Source organism: Oryzias latipes, chromosome 21 (assembly GCF_053564925.1).
Source record: "Oryzias latipes strain Hd-rR chromosome 21, Olatipes_Hd-rR_3.1".
Taxonomy (NCBI): domain Eukaryota; kingdom Metazoa; phylum Chordata; class Actinopteri; order Beloniformes; family Adrianichthyidae; genus Oryzias; species Oryzias latipes.
The window spans coordinates 13669958-13688651 of record NC_136257.1 but is presented as its reverse complement, the minus strand read 5'-3'; the positions used below and the strand labels follow the sequence as shown (position 1 = coordinate 13688651).

The following is an 18694-nucleotide window of genomic DNA, read 5'->3' as shown; positions in this document are numbered from 1 at the left end:
TTTGTGTGTGGGCGAGTTTTCAGCAGTCCTTCTCCTTCTAGTTCGCTGTGCTGTTCCAGAAACGCTGTTCTCTGTCCAAAACCAACTGAGGATCTTAACCCCAGTCTGTCCATTAGAAACTCAACCAATGCACCAACTCCTGTCCATGTTCTGGATCCAGACTGAGACAAATAGTGTCCAGGAAACATAAACCTTTTTAGCAACCTAACATCCTACAAACTTGGGCCAAAACTTGAGATTTAAATCAAGAATTAAAAAAAGAAAACTGATGGGATTTCAGTCCTGAGTGTATATGCTTTTTCCAAGATTTTTTGCGCATTTTGCAGTTCAATTTGTCATTATTTCAAATGTTCTATGCGTGACTGCAAAGTTAGGCAAAAATATACATTTGTCAAAACAACCTGGTAGCCCAGCTTGTTAGTGTTACTGACTCGCAGTTAGATGTGGCACAAGTGCCCCCTGTTGGATGCAGAAGCACTGCGTAAACGGGAAGAAGCGTGCTTTAAAATAACACCCAAATAATCACAATATATATATCTCAATTCTGTTCAACTTAAGTTCCAGTCAACCTGTTTTTCCAAAGCGAGGAAGCATCTCTCACCATCAGCACCTGCGCTCTGCAGCCAGCAACTGATTCTTTAGAGAGCGTTTAACAGGTTGGTCACTGCGCTCCACGATCTTCACGCACCGCTGCACCTTTTCTGTCCCGCAGGCCCGCGCTCTCCCGCGGGGTAAATGCATTCCAAGACCACAAGCCTTTCCTTCAGCACTCAAACTCACACTCACTCACGCATTCAGCACGCACCGACGGTCACAATGGCCCCGCCGGAGCCAGAGGACCACACACTGACGCAGTGCCATGCTCCAAAAGATTCAACTCTTAAGTAAGGCACAGTTTTCAAAGCGAAAACTTTTTCTAAACCTGTTTGATGCACACAAATAAAGACCCATTTGGCTAAAATAAAAGAATATTAAAGTCATCCAGTTCGTACCTGAAATCTTCACACCAGCTCAATTGTACAAAAAAAGGAGGCAGGCGCGCGGCAGCGGAGCTCTTCCTCGACTGCGCGCCCTCCGATCAGCGAGACAACACCGAGAAGCTGCACGAAGACAGCCGCAGACAAGCGAGGAGGAGGTGGATGAAGTCATCCCCTGCAACACTTCTGCCCCATCACTCGTAAATGTCGTTTGAAAATGCCAGCAACTACAACTGAGGGTCTGACTTCGGCGCTCCCCCTCCCCAAAGCCTCCGGCCGACAGTCCACCCGAGCCAGCAAGAAATCCCCCACGAACCCCTGCAGGTTGCGGGGACGGTCCCTCCGGTCAGCGTAGACTAATATGTGCAGAGTGATGCCGCACTTAATGGCAGCACCAAAAAATACATGAAACAAAAAGTTCACGCGTGGAGCAGCTGGAGGTAAAGGAATTATCACGCAAATAAAAATAGGAAACAGGTCAAAGTACCGCACATGCGAGAGCAAAAACAAACATTAATTTTAAACAACTTGAGGTCTTTTCTCTCTGTGTGTGTGCAAAATGTGCACCGATAAAAAGAAAAGTTTGCAACAGAAAAGTAAAAGAAATAAAGGGAGGAAACTGGAAAATTGGGCGCATGATGTCCTCTGTCGGAGTTTTCGTCCCACATGAGGATTAGAATCTATTTTATTGGTGAACCATCTAAAGTTCTTTTACTGAAGCATCACGCAGAACGCACCACAGCTGCGCCTCAGCGATTCAAGAAAAAACAGCAAAAATGTAAAAAAAAGCAACTTTGCCCTCATCAAACACAAAAACAAACACAAAAAAACTAATTTGATCAAACGTTAAAACAGAAGTTTCCATTTTCAGAACATGAGAATATTTTTCCCATGTGAATATTTCAACACCAACAGTCTACAGGGAAATCCACCTATCTAAATCTATGCAGATGCTTTGTCTGACTTAAGTGCGCGGAATGATGAGTCTTTGTGTGCGCGCGAGGGGATCTGGGAAATGAAGAAGTGTTTTATCTGCTGCCTGATGGCACATGCAGGTGGAGGACGCCCTGGCGACGCGACACAGACAATATTACCAGCAGTATTTCATATTGTGAAATTCCCTGAATAAATTACTGTGCCCACTCTTTCTCCTATCTGCTTATGAGTACAGTTCTGACCTCAGTTTCTGGTATCTGGGATGGGTAATTTTTCTTTTCATTTCCCAGAATTATTTTCTCTTTTCTTGTTTTTTTTTCTAAATGAACTTTTTTGGCGATGGGAGGTTAAAAAAAGATTCAATCAAGATTTCACTTTAACTCACTAATGAAGTGGCAACATTTTCCATCACAGAAAAGAAAGATTTTTGACGTGAAGTGAGAGCAGATGAAGTCGCTCATAAAGTAATGAAATAAAATAAAATAGACTCATACGTTTCTAAGTTCCATTCAGCTTGTACTGCTCACGCAGGTGCTTTTGCTGAAGATGTTTCATGCAAATGAACCCTTTACGCAGCGACAGAAACTTGATAGTGCGCGCAGTGTTCTTAAGAGTCTGCTGGTGCGGGACATGCAAACACGACCGCAATCGGGGAGAATCCCGCACTTTCCCCGCCGTGTTTCTCATCAGGGTTCAGAGAGGATGGGGCTCTTTACGGCGCAGCTGCTGATCTGAGTCACTACGAGCGATATTGATTCAACCCCGCGCTGCTTCCCTCTCATCCCCGTTGCCATACATGTCACGCGCACTGGGACAACAGAAAGAGAGAGTTGACAGTGCGTGAACTCCGGCGCGTCATCCCCCTTTCACCTGATGGATTCTCAAACTTTGGTGTTTGCGGTGTGACACCGGAACCAGCGTGCGTCAACTGCGGATTGATGTTGGAGGAAGCGTCTTATCTTGACCGCTCGGTCCAGTCAGATCTCTTGAAAATCCTTTGAACTCGCCGCAGGAGTGAATGATTTACAACTGAGGCGCGCATGAGTGGCAGCAGCTCCACCGGCGCGCGCGGCGCCGCTGTGCTGCTCCCCGACCCCATGTGTATGTATGTAAAGCCATAGAGGTGTGCGTTTGTACCGTCACCTCCCTGGGAATTCCCCTCTGTTCCAGGCTCTAACAGCCTGCTGGAGCCGCAGCTGTACGCATGTGTATGTGCGCGCGCACAAAGGCATGCGTTAATGCGATCGCGCGCGTTTGTGTGCGTGTTTCCTCTCTGATTCCCAGGCTTCTGCTGTTAAACCCTCTTAAATGTCCCACTGGCTTTTGTCCTCACGTTTCAGCTGAATTTCCCCGCATTCATCCCACCATTCAGACTCCGCGTGTTCGCGCGCTCAGGAATGCGTTCGGTTTGACAGGCGCCCCAACTGTGCGTGAGCGCACGCGGGCACGTGCCTGCATGTGCGAAAAAACGGCGACGTTTTGGAAAAACTTCGGAAAGAAACCCTCTGCTGTGGCCTGCGCGAAGGTGAATCGGAAACACGCCGTCACCTTACCTCTACGCACACCTTTTCTGATACACGATCAGCACCCACGTGCACGCTCCGAGTCACATGTGCTGTGTGCACCCACTCACCCTGACACCCACACAACCACCCACACACTCACGTGCACAGCCAAATAGCTCTCACTCTTTACCCTCCTACCGCCCTTTCCTCCCTCTCCACCCACCCACCATCACCGCACAAAGTACTGTGGTAGCAGGCGCGCGCACACGCACGGCTCCGCACTAAGTGCCGAGCATGCGCCTGATCTGGTTTCCTCTTTTGCTTTGCGAAAAGCTCGCAGTGATAAAATAAACACAAATACGTGATAATCACATTCCTGACATTGTCTCCTGCCGGTGAGAAGTTTCAACTGGTTTTCTGCAAGAGCTGATGTGCGTGCATGTGTGTGCGTGCATTTGCGTGTGTGTGCGTAAAACCAGAGGAAAAAAAAGGGGAGAAAGAAAAAGAGAGAAATGGAACAAAGAGATCTGGGGCGAAGTCTCACACATTCCATAGTCCTGCCAATGCCATGCCAGCACTTACGCGCGCGCACGCACGCACGCACACACACACACACACATTAAGAAACAGCATGATCAGAACAGAATCTCCTCATTTGCACTGCATCTGTGGTGTCCGTATCATTTCACATTGAATTTGGCAAATCAGAGCATGCAACAAACGGACAACCGTCACGGCAGACGCATGTTCAAGTGGACTCAGAAAGGCTGCACGAGGCTTAAAGCTGGACAAAAAAAGGGCCAAATAATATTTAGTGATGCAACTTCAAGCCTACCTGGTTCTGCTGCAGACCTTCTGGATTTTGCGCGTCAAGATAGGAGCGACGTGAAGACGGGAGCTGCAGAGGTGAGAGTTTGAGGCGCAGCGCAGAGGCAGACGGGACCTACCTGAGCACATGGCCCGCTCGGCATACACACTTCCTCAGTCAACAGGCTTTGTTTCTCCTCCTCCTTCTCCTCCTCCTCTTCGCTTCTACACGCTTCTTCTCCATCTGTCCGTCTGTCTGTGCCGCCCCCCCTCCTGCGCTCTCAAACACGTCCTCTCCTCTTCTGGAAAAACTTCACCACTCTTCTCTTACACCACAGCAGCAATCCGAGCCTCACTCTCACCGTTTCTCCTCCACAGCTCTGCGCACTAAGCGCAGCCTCTTTATATTTGCGGTGCGCGTTTATCCAGAAAGGCCGTCTTAACCGCAACGACCGCCCCCCCTCCCGCGCCTCCCCTCTCAATGCCCGCCATCACTGTGCGCTCTGCATCCATGCCAGTCATTCACTTCCACGCATCTCTTTGTCAGTTTTCTCAGCTTCCATCCATGTGTCACTTTTGCTTCTCCCTAAACAAGGAAATCCATAAAGTATTGTTCTCCTCATAAGAACAATCAGAAGAAGTAAAAATAACAGTGATTGCAATAAAAGGTGGAATGATATTAATAAAAGCAATAAACTGACATGCATTAAACTTGTTTTTTGAAAGCTTTGAGACAAAGTGAAAACATTAGTCAGCATAAAAACAAGTTAAATAAAAATAACAGTATGAGAGAGAAAAAGGAAATGTGTTTGGATTAATTTTATATAATAATAGCAAATGAGTTTTACTTATTTTTAAAGTTTTTTTTTACCTTTATTTATCCAGGCATAATAGATTAAGAACAAGATTCTTATTTTTCACCTGTGGCCTGGCGGAAGGCAAACCTTTTCATAACGGATAGAAGAGGAGAAAAGGAAAGAAAGGGGGATTATAGAAGACAAACAAAAAACATCAGCCATAAAACAAAAAAGTCTAAAAACATAAAAACCATGAAACTATATTACAGCAGCTTTCTAAAAAAAAAGATCGCTAAAATTAAAATTCAAAAACAGTTTTTACAATTAACGTGTCCAATCTGAGTGTCTGACAATGTCCTTCCAGTCTCTGGCTACAGCAAAATAAAAGATGAGGAGTTTGATTTAGTGACTGTTAACAAGATCAGCTTTGCAGAGCTGATGTTGTACATGGATGCTGAAGTGAGGAGAAGCTGACTCAGATAAGGAGGCAAAAGACCGAAGAGATGCCAATAAATTAGAAGTAACAAGTGAATTTTTGTTGAGTGCATAATGGCATAAGATTTAAGGACCCATTCTGATGAAAACATTGGTTTTGGTGGTTTTAGCATGTTCTTGATGCATTTTTTAAAATAATGGAGGACATATATAAAGATAAAATTGAATTTCTGGATATTTGTTTATTCAATTATTATCATTCATCAAATTATTTATTGAGAACCAGAAGAAATATATGTCATTTGAAAAAGCTTGTAGGGATGAGGTAGGACATACAATCGGCAATCAACGATCTCCCTTCTCTTCTTCACTCGGATGCATCCACTTGCAGACGAATAGATCCATGTACGTTTTTGTTTTCCTTGTCTGAGCTGGAATCTGGATACAAACTAAATGACTGGATAGCTCTGTTTTTGCTCACCTCTCTCTTTACACTGGTAATGTTAGATTGGGGGTGTGAGGGACTGTAAACTGGCAGGAGAACATGCAAACAGAAGGATGATGGGTAATGGGGATGGGGTCCCCCCCCACGACTTAGAGGAGAATTTCTAATGAACTCTTGCCACACTACAGAAAGTAAAAAATGACACAGGGTTTTTTTATTTTGGCAAAAAACAAACAAACAGACAAAATCATAATTAAAAGACCACTGGGAAGGTGAGAATGTCAGAGGTGAGAATAAGGTTGAGAGAAGATTTCTTTAGGACAACAAACTTTTTATTCTAACATTGACTCTTGTGTGGCCATTTGAAAGAATGCAGTTTGCAAAAACAAGACACCCTAGCAATTTAACGGTTCAATCATTTAACAAGCAGGAGCCTCAGTAGTGAGTGGATCAACCACACACAGCTACAACAGCCTGGTGCCGCCTGCTCACACATGGCTGTCATACAGTATCACAGTCTCCAACCAGCATTTGTTACAGGTCAGCCGATGTGGCGGTGTTGACACTGGCACCATCAAGTGTCGAACGGACACTTGACCATTCCATCCTAAGCCTCACCTTGTGGGGAAAAGCTTTCATCTTGTGGGACAGAGTCAAGACGCAGACTGTTGAAGAGTCATGATTGTTGGTAAAAGGATACTGAGGTTACCAGGAAAGATGACTTGAAGAAGACCAAGGAGGAGGTTCATGGATGTAGAGAAGGAGGACATGAGGATGGTTGGTGGGAATGAGGAGGATGAAGAGGAGAGGGTAAGAAGGAGGAGATTGATTGGTAACTCCTTATGGGAGCAACAGAATAACAAATACAATACATTAACATGTAGTATTTGTATTCCAAATTAATGTTTAGTAATAGAAACTACATTGAACATTTAGAATTTTTCAGAATTCTTAATTTTTCATGTTAGCATTTACAGAACATTAGGCATTTTTATTCAACATTTACAGTACTTTATTTGAATCAGTAAACTTTTAAATTATACAAACAACACTTTTACTTGCATTAAATTATCACTAAAAAGTAATAATAATGGGGTAAATTTGAGAAAAGTTGGCTAAATCTGACAAAAATGTCATTTATTTTTATCTGCTGATTTTTTATATTAGCTTTTTGGTATGGAAGCATTTGTGTAGCATAATTAAAAATAAAAGTCAAAACCAGGAATGCTTTTTCATTTTCAAAATGAAGCTGCATTTTTTGACTCAAAATGAAAATGAAAAAGCATTCCTTCAAAATGCGTTTTCCTTTTCTTCTTCAACACCGCTTATTCTGTCACTTAATTAAAATGATAAAGAAAATGGTATTTGACATTTCGTTTTCAATAAATATGTAATTCACACATATTTACATCCATGATGCTCATTGTGGCATTGCAAAATCAGCGCGAAGCTGCAGGAGACTATCTACTAAATATGCTTTTCTGCACTTATTTTGCTGTTCGAGGACAGCTGGAGCTCCATCAACAGCTATAGCAGATTTCGCCATGCTAAACGTTTGCTGGTCGAACCAACACGTATCTTCTAAATGTCCTTTTATCACTGTCATGATTATTATTAACGGCCTGCTCGCTCATAATTTTTTTAATCCGTGTGCTTTATTCTTGGCTGCAAGGACCAGAAAGACGGGGTTAGCATTTGGCTAATACATTAGCCGTGAAGGTACCGTACTTAAAACTCCGTGCTGGCAATGCTGCAATGAGCATCTTGGATGTAAATATGTGGGAATTACGTCAGCCTTTATTTTGTCTGGACACCACTGGAAACACAAATTCATATGATGGTTTAGAGTTTCTCAGATCTGCGTAGCAGCACTTCCGCCTTCGGCGATTCGGCTGCCGGTCCGAAGACAAAGGTTGTCCGGGGGAAAAGTTTCAACGAACCGTGGTGTGTCCGAAGAAGGACCGCAGAAGGCGGAAATGCTGCTACGTAGTCCCGAGAAGCTTTGTACAATCATCAGGAGTGCACAACCGTCACAAAGCCCTCTCCTCTACCGCTAACACAAAGCTATAAGCCTGGCCGCACTGCTCCTAGCATTTGTCTCTTAGCAGCCGGACACACGGAGATAGCACTGATGTCATCGCCCCGCCTCCCCTCTGGAACTGCTAAGTCGAATTAAATTATGCGACACTATTCGCAGGGTGAATGTTAAAATGAAAATGCAATCCCCTCTTTGCATTTTAGTTTTAATTATGAGACAGAATAAGTGGTTTTTAAGTAGAAAATGAAAAAGCATTTTGAAGTATTGATTTTTCATTTTGATTTTGACTCTTTTGATGCAGTAACATTTTGAAAATGAAAAATCATTTCTGTTAATCCATTTTAATTGTCAAATTACACATTTCTAAATGAATTGTGCTACACATTTACCAGAGAACTTTTTGATAATGAAATGTCAAATACCATTTTCTTTATTATTTTAATTAAGTGACAGAATAAGCGGTGTTAAAGTAGAAAAGGAAAAAGCATTTTGGTTGATTGCTTTTTCATTTTAATTTTGAGTCAAAAAATGCAGTTAAATTTTGAAGAAGAAAAAGCGTTTCTGGTTTTGACTTATTTTTAATTATGCTACACAAATGCTTCCATATTTTGGAAAACCCACACCTCAGAGTGCACTTTAAAGATCCATAATCCTTCACTCTGATCTATCAGACATACAACAGGGTTGCGGAGGCTGTTTATTGCTCACGAGTTATCGTGTAGTTCGAGCCTCGTTGAGTCTCTGCATAGATGCCAGTTTACTAAGGATAAAAAATGGAGAGCATGTTCCCTGATGAAATACTTCAAAGTGCCACTTATATTTTAAGTTGCGGAAAATTTTTATTAATTGCCAGATCAATTCACAGAGATAGAAGACATTGGTGTACAGGAGATCTCTTACTTTTTAGTGAAATCAGCAGCAGAGACACAACCAGAGTAAGGCCCCTGGGTAGATGCATGCCAGGATACCCTACACAAAACTGGATTTGGTGTACTAAAGATGTTCCCTGAATGAGTGTCAGGCTAACTTTTAATAGAGTAAAAAAAAAATTATTTCAGTCAGACAACTCATGCAGTAAAGAAGATTTATTTCATATTTCTTTTAGTTTGGCATAAGGCTCCATACAGAGACATAAGAAAAAGATATCCATAGAAAACTTTGAGTATTAAACTACCCCTAACGGAGCTCACAGGTGGAAGCCGGGGAGGAGGGTGGGGTGACAAATGCAGAGCTCGCGGAAATGGAAGAAGAGGATTAGACCGCACACCTTAAGTAGGTCGCTGAACAGGTGAGTTGATTAGACTGAATCGCCCGCAGGGAGGAGTAACCAGGTAAACGCACTGCTCGAGTTGCCTGCCTGAAATACACCCAGGGTCGTTCACTTCAGTCAGACAACTCATGCAGTAAAGAAGAACATTCTAAATTCGAGGCTTCCACCTGGCAAAATATAGTATTCAAACATACATAATCCAAGAAATTATTCTCCTTTCTGCTGCTAACATATTGGTTGATTTAAGTCTGAAGTCTCTTTGGAATGCGGAAGAGGTCCACAGCCCTATCACTTTCAGTGCAGAAATAGGTACGTGGAGTGCAGTCATCGTTGCGGCACCAATTCTAGGAGTGCAGGGGCGCGATCTGCAGGGAAGCTGCAGGACGAGCAGAGACTGTGGAACTTGGAAGACAGCCAATTTAGCAGAACTGATCAGTTTTAGAATGCTTGAGATAAAGGGAATAAAGGTGCTTTTAAAGAAAAAATCTGAGAAAGTGAAATCAATTAGAGAGTGTAAAGAGAAGGCTCTATTTGTGTGTTCACCGCACCTTAGAAAGCCATCAGAAGCACAGATTCCAACGGAGAATTGACAGGGAAATATGGAACCTGCACGTAACACCAAAATTTTATATGCACCTTTTGTCATTTCCGGAGGGACTTACCTTTAGAAGGCCATCGAGGAACAGGCGAATGGAAGGGTATCCAAGGACCAAGGAGATTCATAGATGAGGAAGTTCAACATCTCATGTAGAACTGTACTTTAGCTCGGCTGGATTTGACGCTTTGTACTTGAAATCAGTGGTTCTCAAATAGGTGGACATCAAAGCACAGACTACTGAAATATCAATTGGCAAAGGGGTGTCTGGATACTGACAAAGGAGAAACAATTTGAGATCCATGAGGGATCGTAGGTTTTAAACCTTGTGCTATCTTAGATGACCCCACCCTTACATTGACGTGTTCTCTCTACCATGACAAAGGTGGATAAAGGTGGAAAGATTTCATGTAATCCATGGACACCAGAGAAGATCACAAATCATTGAAGAAAAAAGGTTCAGTGCACTGTCTAGTGGGTCTAGATGACCCAACTCCCAATGTTAAAGTGCCTAGGATAAAGGGTTAATAGTATTTTAGCTGGTCTGAACCTCATGCATTTAAAGGTGGATGACAACAAGTCTCTAAATAGAAATACTCTTAGTTGAGTGTCATCTGCCTTAAAGCAGGGCAGATTGAGGATTGGCTTGCGGACACAAAATTTAACTCTTGGAACTGAAGCTAGAGAGAATCAGTTGATATTGTTTCTACGGCCAGGGACAAAATTTGCTTGTAGTGTAAAGCTTTTTAAACACTAAACCGTTTCAAACAATGATGCATTAAACTATTTATCATTGTATTTCTTGAAACAACCTTTGTAATAATCTCCATGGCATAATTCTCTCAGAACACCATGATCCGTTAGTGGACCATTAGTGCTGTGGATTTGGGTTCAACATCCTAAATTTCTGGCGGCCGGACATTCATAAACCAGTCCTCATAAAATTGCCCCCAAAACCAACAGAGGGCGCAGCCTCAGAAAACAAGTGGAGGTAGACTGAAGACTCGAATCAGTCATCGCCACAACGAAACACCACTCCAAGCATCGAGAAGGAGAGACCAGAAACGCAAGACAGAGAAACATCCAGAACAACAGGAACACTGAGGTCCGGGACTGAACTACTTAGAACAAGAAAACAAGATGAACGGATGACCATGGGGAATAATGCACATAGCAAAATTCAGTTGGCCCACAACGACAAAATCCCCATTTTATACATCCAAAGATAAAACATAAAAAAAACGATGCGCGGGATTTCAAAGTGGACAGAGAGGCTTGCATCAATGAGCCAGAAATCCATGGCAGAAAATAAATCCAGACGGGCGGAGGACCATACGTCTTACTTAGATAAAGTGGAAACATAGATTCGAAAACGAGTCGCGACCACAGAGATGCAAAGACCGGAGATAAAGGAGGAAAATCAACCACCGAGAAATCATTAAGAAGATGCAAAACGAAGGGGAGCTCATAGGATTACACAAAGTCCAGCACAGGGCCTCTGACAAATGTAAGCGAAAACATGAGGACTGTTATGACAGCCTAAAGGTAAACTGATAAATAACAATTTAAGCGCCACCTAACGCCAAGAAGACGCCACTGGGAGGGATGGAGAGGCAGAACAGTGAGAACATCTGCGATATCTGCCTTCCCCAGCCATGCATTGCGTCTGGTGGAATTAATCATGGAGATGGCATGGTCAGCTGAAGTGCAAAAAACAAACAAAACCGCAAGGATTCCGAGGAATTGGGCTGTTGATGCCCAGAATGGATGAACTGCGAGGCGCCGATAGGTCTAATATAAATCACGTCAAACCTGAATACTTCCGAGTGGCCACCCTTAGGGGCTGACTCGAAAACGGGAAAATGGGGCCATGGAAAGAGCCCATCACATAGCCCCCACAACCAGCCCAAACCCCTAAACCAACCAGTCAAAAAATAACAAAATATGTGTTAGGTTGAGAAGATGGGGCCATGTGCAAAGCTGACACATTCACCACGGTGGCTGATGTTAGTTGCCCGAAGGCTAGGGCTGGACTCCCTGGGGAACACAGAGTGGGGTGGCTGTCCACACACCAGCTGGCCCCAAGGGAGGAAGGGACCCTCAAGCTCCCTGGTAGAGAATTCGAGCTTGTGTAAAAAAACACCCGTGTAAGGGTGATAGGCGTTATTTTATACATACAATTTAAAATCTTGGATTTTCTTGTGGCTAATATGCTAACATTCCAAAAAGAATGGATCCTAAGGCACATCCATGCCAAATTTGGCACTTGTACCATAAAATGCATTATTATTTTAATAACCAGCTCCACTACTGTCCCTGTTCCCGTGCCTGGTGTAACGAGTAATTATAATACACCCTGATGCCAATGCCTGGTTTTGCCATGTTCTGTGGAAGTTACACCACTCTCTGAAATTACACATGCTTCAAGACTATAGTGACTACCAAAGTAACTGTTAAACTCTAAATGACATTCAGAAGGTCTAAATATGTCTAAATAAAACTACAGATAGGCAAAACCGCAAACAAGAGATGTTCATGTTAACTAACAGACATCTGGGTTCTCCCTTTTTTAATATGGAGATCTTTATACATGTTTTCCTCTTAATGACTATCAAATGTTAAATAAGGTTTGCTCTTTTCCATGTTGCTCTGCTAATGTGTTCTTAGATGAGTTCTTATTGTGTTCTTGATGTTATTTTGATGCAGTTATTAACACATTTGTTTGTGGTCCAGAAATTCTGATTGAGCTAAATAAGGTTTTGTCCTTAACTTTCAAATAATTAGTTTTATATTGATGTTTTTAACCCTTGTAGGCACTTAAACATTGGGAGCGGGGTCATCTAGACCCCACAAGACAGTGGGATAAACCTTTTATCTTCAATTATTTGTGATCTTCACTGGTGTCCATAGACTACATGAAATCCTCTCCACCTTTTTCCCTTTGTCGTGGTAGGGAGAAGACGTCAATGTAAGGATCAGGTCATCTGGACCCCATAGAAATAGCACAAAAGTTAACAGGTACAATTAATAATGTGACAAACTTTTCACTTTGGAAAAATGATTATTTCTAAAAACAAAAAGCAGAGTTTGGTCCGTAATGTTTATCCCAGAAATACATCAACTGTAATAAACAATACGTAAAGAAGAACCAAGGAAATCATGTTGAATGACTTTAGAAATATTTATTTGTATAATGGAGCAATCACTAAAGTTCACCCCAGTACTTCCTAATGTAACATTGTCCGGGATAAGGGGCGAATACCTCTTCAACCCCCCCCCAGCTTGGACCCAAGTGGTTCATGTGGTGTATCAGAGGGTTCGGACAGGTCCTGGTGGTTGTTTGCTGTACAAAGGCACTTTTTTTTTGCTTAAAAAATGAAATAAACAAATCTAACAAATAACTTAGAAAATAAATTAATGAAACTCTGCAAAGCTGTGTCTCTGTCCTGGTGGGGCTCCGGCCCTGAGTGCTCTCTGTTCCTCCTACTCCGCGGCCAGGGGGCTTGGCCCCCGTCTCTGTCTCCTTGGTGAGGGTCCGGTGCGCGAGTGTGGTTGCTCCTGGATCTTTGTCTGGCTCTTGGATGCCTGGATTGGCTGATATCCCCTGTCTCTGGGTTGGGGTGTCAGGCCTCCTGCCTTTGCTGGCAGTGTGATCAAGGTACACTTTATAAAACATTACATTCATTCAACCCACCTGCTTATTCCCTTTTGCAAAAATATGGGCATGACGGGGCATAACGGTAAAATCTGTCCAACACAAGAGAGGTTCAGCTCTGATCTGCTTGCTCAGCTGTTGGACAGGACAAGTTAAAAATACAAAGAAAAATCAAATACAAGCAACTTGAAAAAAACCTGCCTGCAGTCTTGGTCATAATTAAGGATTAACTCTTTGGTCTGAAGTAGTTTAATACAATAAATTTGGTTGTTTGAAACCCAAGGTGAGAATAAAAAACTAATGGTATCCCTTTTTGATGTAAACATTTTTGAACACAATTGAATATGAACCTCATCAATGGCGTCTTCAGTGCTTTCTTGACTAACGAGTGTGAAATCCTCAGCCTTTACACAGCCCAACAGGGCCGATTCATTAACATGTGAATGAGTGCCCCCAAACAACATTGACTTGATTTGCCCCACTTTGGTGGGTATCTTCATTAAAGAATGATAAAATCAAGGTGGTTATCCTGTGGTTACCCAATTTCCATTTCTATCACAGACAAAGGTACCCTGTCCGCTCAAACCTTTTGTCTGCATTGATGAAGTTTCCATCTCCCAGTATTTCTCCTTCTTTAGCTGCTCCCTGAACAGGAGTTAGAAATAGCCTTTTGACACCCATAAAGTCTTCAATTTAAGTTGTGCTCTGAATTTTTTTCCAATGGCAAACTTGTCGAAGAGTCCCTCAGGGGTCTGTTTTGGTGCTTCTATTGTTTTCTGTTTGTTCTTCATCTCAGAAAGATTGCAAACCATTCTGCTGTTACCATTTATATACTGATGATGGTCAGGTGTATGGACAGGAAAGACTAAGTTGAACTAAACTCAGTCTAGACTCAGATACATAAAGTAACCATGACAACATTAACCACATAATCTCAATAGAGTTTTTACTGGAAAAAGGTATGGCACCAACAGCTGTGTAATCATCAAAGTTGTGTAATCATCAAAGTTGTGCCAAGTCCACCCATGGGTCCGCCCACCTGCCAATCTAATCCAATTTAACTAGACTGTAAATTAGTTTACAAATGTTGACCTGAACTTTTTAATCTCTTCCCCGTTACAGTTCAAAAAGTAAGACCAATGAACTAAAGAGTGCTATACTCAGACTTTTACCTTTTATTAAAAAAGCTTTCATCTGTAGCATCTGTCTGGTGTCTCTCCTTGATTCCTTCTGTCTCCTCATGTTACTCCTTGGTTCTTTGTCCCCCATGGCTCCCTTTGTGACTTTGTATCTTCTTTTGGCTCCTCCTGTTTCCCCTTTTTGGTGTCTCATGTCTTTCTTTGTGTCTGTCCATTTTTTCTCTTCCATCGACTCACAGGTCAAACTTCTGAAGTTTGTTGACTCCTGTACTTCTTGGGATCTTCTCTATTTTTGTATTGAGTGTGCATCAATACCAAATTGAAAATTAGAATTTATGCTTAATCATATCCAAAACTGATCTCCAACTCTGTCTTGAACCCCTTTTCCCTGCTGTTGGACTATTGGAATCCTTCACAACAGGTTTTGTTGTGGTCTGCCACAGTGTGAGGGAGAAGACTGACCAGTGGGGACGTCCTACTGCAGTATGTCCAAATCTTCACACTGGACTCCTGTATATCTCTGATCAGATACATTGTTATATTTGCAGCAGTGCCCATGAGTGTTGTGCAAGTTTTCTCCAAACTGTAATCCATTATAAATTGCATATTAATATTATTTTTTTATCATACTGTCTCAGAACTGTAATGTATTATATGACAATCTATTGCTCTTACATAATTTAACTATAATATCTGCAGAAGTGGAACATAACATCTGAAGTGACAAATGGGGCTCACTGCTTGACAACGAGCAGACAAAAAAAGTGTTTGTGGCATTTTCTTATTTGTTAACACCACATGGTCTTGATGCTTTGAACAAATGCACTTTGGTCAGTTAGCCTGTTGCACAGATGGGGACTTGGATTTAAGTCTTAATAACAGAGACTTGACTTGAGATTTGGAGTCAATGACTTAAGACTTAAGTTTGGGGGCTTTTGAAAAATCTTCATTTATCAACTTTTATTTTTTAACTGCAGGACTTGTCAGGTATGAAAATAAAAACTCTCTTTACAATAATACATTTTTTTTTTTTACTATAATGATTACTTAAAAAAGCGTGGGACTGTCACCCAATAAACCTGGATTTGCTTCCCAGGCCATGCAAAGAGTAGAGCCTCAAGGCCCGTACACACCGGGACGAATATTCGCCAGGCGTTATTCGCCAGCGTTTTTCGCCACGTTTTTTGTGTTCACACCCAGGCGATTTACGCTGACGATGAGCCGAGCGAACATGCAATTTCATTCCCTGACATTAGATGGCGCTTAATGTAAACAGAAATACTCCTGTACACAAGGTGGCGCTGGGCAACTTTACGCTTCTTAAAGTCGCTTTTCACTCAGAAGAAGAGAGCAAGTATTTACGCGCTTGTCAGAATCATACAAAGAAAACATGAATATTTCAAACATCAGTTGCTCCAACTGGTGCTTGGTTCGGGGATATTTTAGAATGTCCGTCATTATTTCTTCGCGGCAGTGTAGACGCTACTCGGCGTCTATCTTCTTCGCTGGTATATGTGCTCAGAAAGTCAGTTTTGTGTTTGAGCGCCCCCAAGTTGTGTTTAACTGTAACTTCAGAAGCTCCAGACACGTGTGCAAAAGCGGCATTCTCATTGGTCGAATAGATTTCGACGCGAGGCGTCAAAAAAAAAAAAAACGAACCCGAGGCGTTTTTTTTTTTTGATGCTTTGACGCGTGGCGTTTTTTCGCGTTGGTGTGCACACTCTCATTGGTGCCCTTTGTTTAGTCACGAGGCGTTAAACGTCGGCGAAATTCGTCCCGGTGTGAACGGGCCTTTAGGCAAGACCCTTTGTGCTGCTGCCTATCTGGGTCTCCCTGTGTCTTGAAAATACAGGGTTGTGTCAGGAAGGGCATCCGTCATAAAACTCTCTGCCAAAACCACCTGTGCAAATTAGTGAAAGATGATTTGCTATGGCAACCCCTAACAGGATATGATCAACAACATTCACAACGATTTGAATAAAGAAATACCCAGAAGTGAAAATTTGAGTTTAGTTTTCTCAATTTGTGTCCCCCATAATCAGAAAAACGCCAAAAAGACCATTTTTATCATAGTGTTTTTTTTTAATCAAGCACATCTAATTTTTCTTTGAACAAATGTTCCAGTGATTTTTGTCTTGTCTGCTTTCTTTTCTTTTCTCATCTTCTCTGTTTTTAGAGCAGATGTTCCGGGGTTCTGGGTTTATTGTAAACATGTCCACACAAGTCAGGTAATCTCTGACGTCCTCTTTGTGCGACAAAATTGAAATGGAAGTGGGGACGGCCATACTGACTCCTACTTACTTCACCCAATTTATCAATTTTCTAAAACAGCTATTTGACAGGACAAAGTAAAGTCTGAAGCTCTATTGGCACCCACTGCCATTTAAGTAAAATAATAAAATGATAGATTCCCAAAGTAGGGCACATTTGAGTTCCTATACATTTTAAATAGCTACTAAAAAATGAAGACATAAATACAATCGCCCCCACCCTCCCGAAGAGAACAGGATATTTGGTGCTTTTGCATCTGAAGATTCAACAAACGTGGACTGACTAAAGGAGAAAAAATATTTGTCCCGTCAGACAACTTTTTTTGTCTATATCCCTTTTGGCACTCATGTGGTGCAAAGTGCAAGAAAATGGTGCACTGTAACTTTAAAAAAATGTGCAAAAAACATGTACGAAGCAACAGCCAGACCTTCTGAAAACATGTGAAACATGAAAGTAAACTACCACAAATGGTGACACCCAACAGCAAAGGTGTTTATACGCCCAAACATGACCAACAAATGAGTCAGACAATTTAGTGATGGCCATGTTGATTAACGTTGATCTTTTATGTCTTAATCATCTAAAGATGGTAACAAGCAGAAGAAATGTATGTTTCTGTTTATTTATGTTTATTATTTATTTAGCAATGTTTATAAGAATACTTTCAATTTTTAAAGATAATAACTATTGATAAACTGCACTCATTGGCCACTTTAGGTTATGCGCTCACTGGATATTTTCTCTTTTTCGGACAATTCTCTGTAAACCCTATAGATGGTTGTGGGTGAAAATCCCTGTAGATCAACATTTTCTAAAATACTCAGACCTCCTCATCTGGCATCAACAACCATGCCATGTTCAAAGTCACTTCAATCACCCTTCTTTCTCATTCTGATGCTCGGTTTTACTGCAGCAGATCGTCCTCACCATGTCTACATGTTTAAATGCATTGAGTTGCTGCCATGGGATTGGCTGATTAGAAATTTGCATTAACCAGCAGTTGGACAGGTGTAACTAAGAAAATCCCCAAAGAGTTTCGATTTGAACCTGTTTGTTGATACATTAAAACTTTCACTGTCGTCTCTGGGGTAATTTATGAAAAGTTATTCATCAGCTTCTTCAACTCCTACAAGCCAACACCACCATTGCTTTTATGGAGCAGGAAAGAAAAACCGGATAGCAACGTGTAAATCAGGAGAATCCTAAAAAAGAGAGAGAATTCTCACAGCAAAAGAGCACTTCTTGTGTCAAAGGAAGTGTTTTTGTAGACAGCTATTGTTCACAGTACTTTAATGACATGTTGACTTGTCAGCTTTAGAGACTTCCACCTCCTCTTTTCACTCAACTTGATTTCATTTGCATCTCATTACGGGTATCAAGCCTGAATTTCAAGAATCCAATGATTATTTTACAGTAAATGATGAATTATTCTGTCACGAAAACAATAAAAACAGAAAAAATTATCATCAAATTCAAGAAGTCTGGAATAGTGGAAAGTAGCTCATCCTTTCAGAGCAAAACATTTAAGAAGAATATTGCTTTTGTTTGACAGGTCAGTGTTTGGCAGCTGATTTATATGAACGCTCACCAAAGAAAAGTAATTCTCCTGCATTTGGCTGATTCTTTAATTCAATATGAGATTACAGAAATGCAGATGTAAAAACTGTGAAATATTGAAAAGATTCGTCTGGAGGCAAAGCCTGCAAAGTGAGAAGCAGTCTGAAAAGAACAAACATGTTGCCTGTTGTTCAAACTCACAGCCAAACAATCAGGGCTTTGAAGTGAATCCATCTCACTCCTTCTCGTTGTGTGCAGCAAATTAAA

At 41.7% G+C, this 18694-nt stretch overlaps 1 protein-coding gene across 15 annotated transcripts in view; it reads right to left on the bottom strand.

Moving 5' to 3' along the window:
- Positions 1 to 4648, bottom strand: part of LOC144988889 (uncharacterized) — a 64819-nt gene extending 60171 nt beyond the window's left edge. For 10 of the 15 annotated variants that reach the window (XR_013652961.1, XR_013652959.1, XR_013652965.1 and 7 more), the window contains exon 1: positions 4254 to 4648. Coding sequence is in view for 2 of the 15 variants with exons in the window: in XM_078940198.1 (XP_078796324.1) it covers positions 4254 to 4375 (122 nt within the window). In the remaining 13 variants the exon portion in view is untranslated. Of the gene's footprint in view, positions 1 to 992; positions 4213 to 4253 lie in introns of those variants that run through there. The other 5 variants (XR_013652962.1, XR_013652956.1, XR_013652963.1 and 2 more) reach the window with 3 other exon arrangements.
- Between the last annotated feature and the right edge of the window lie 14046 nt (positions 4649 to 18694).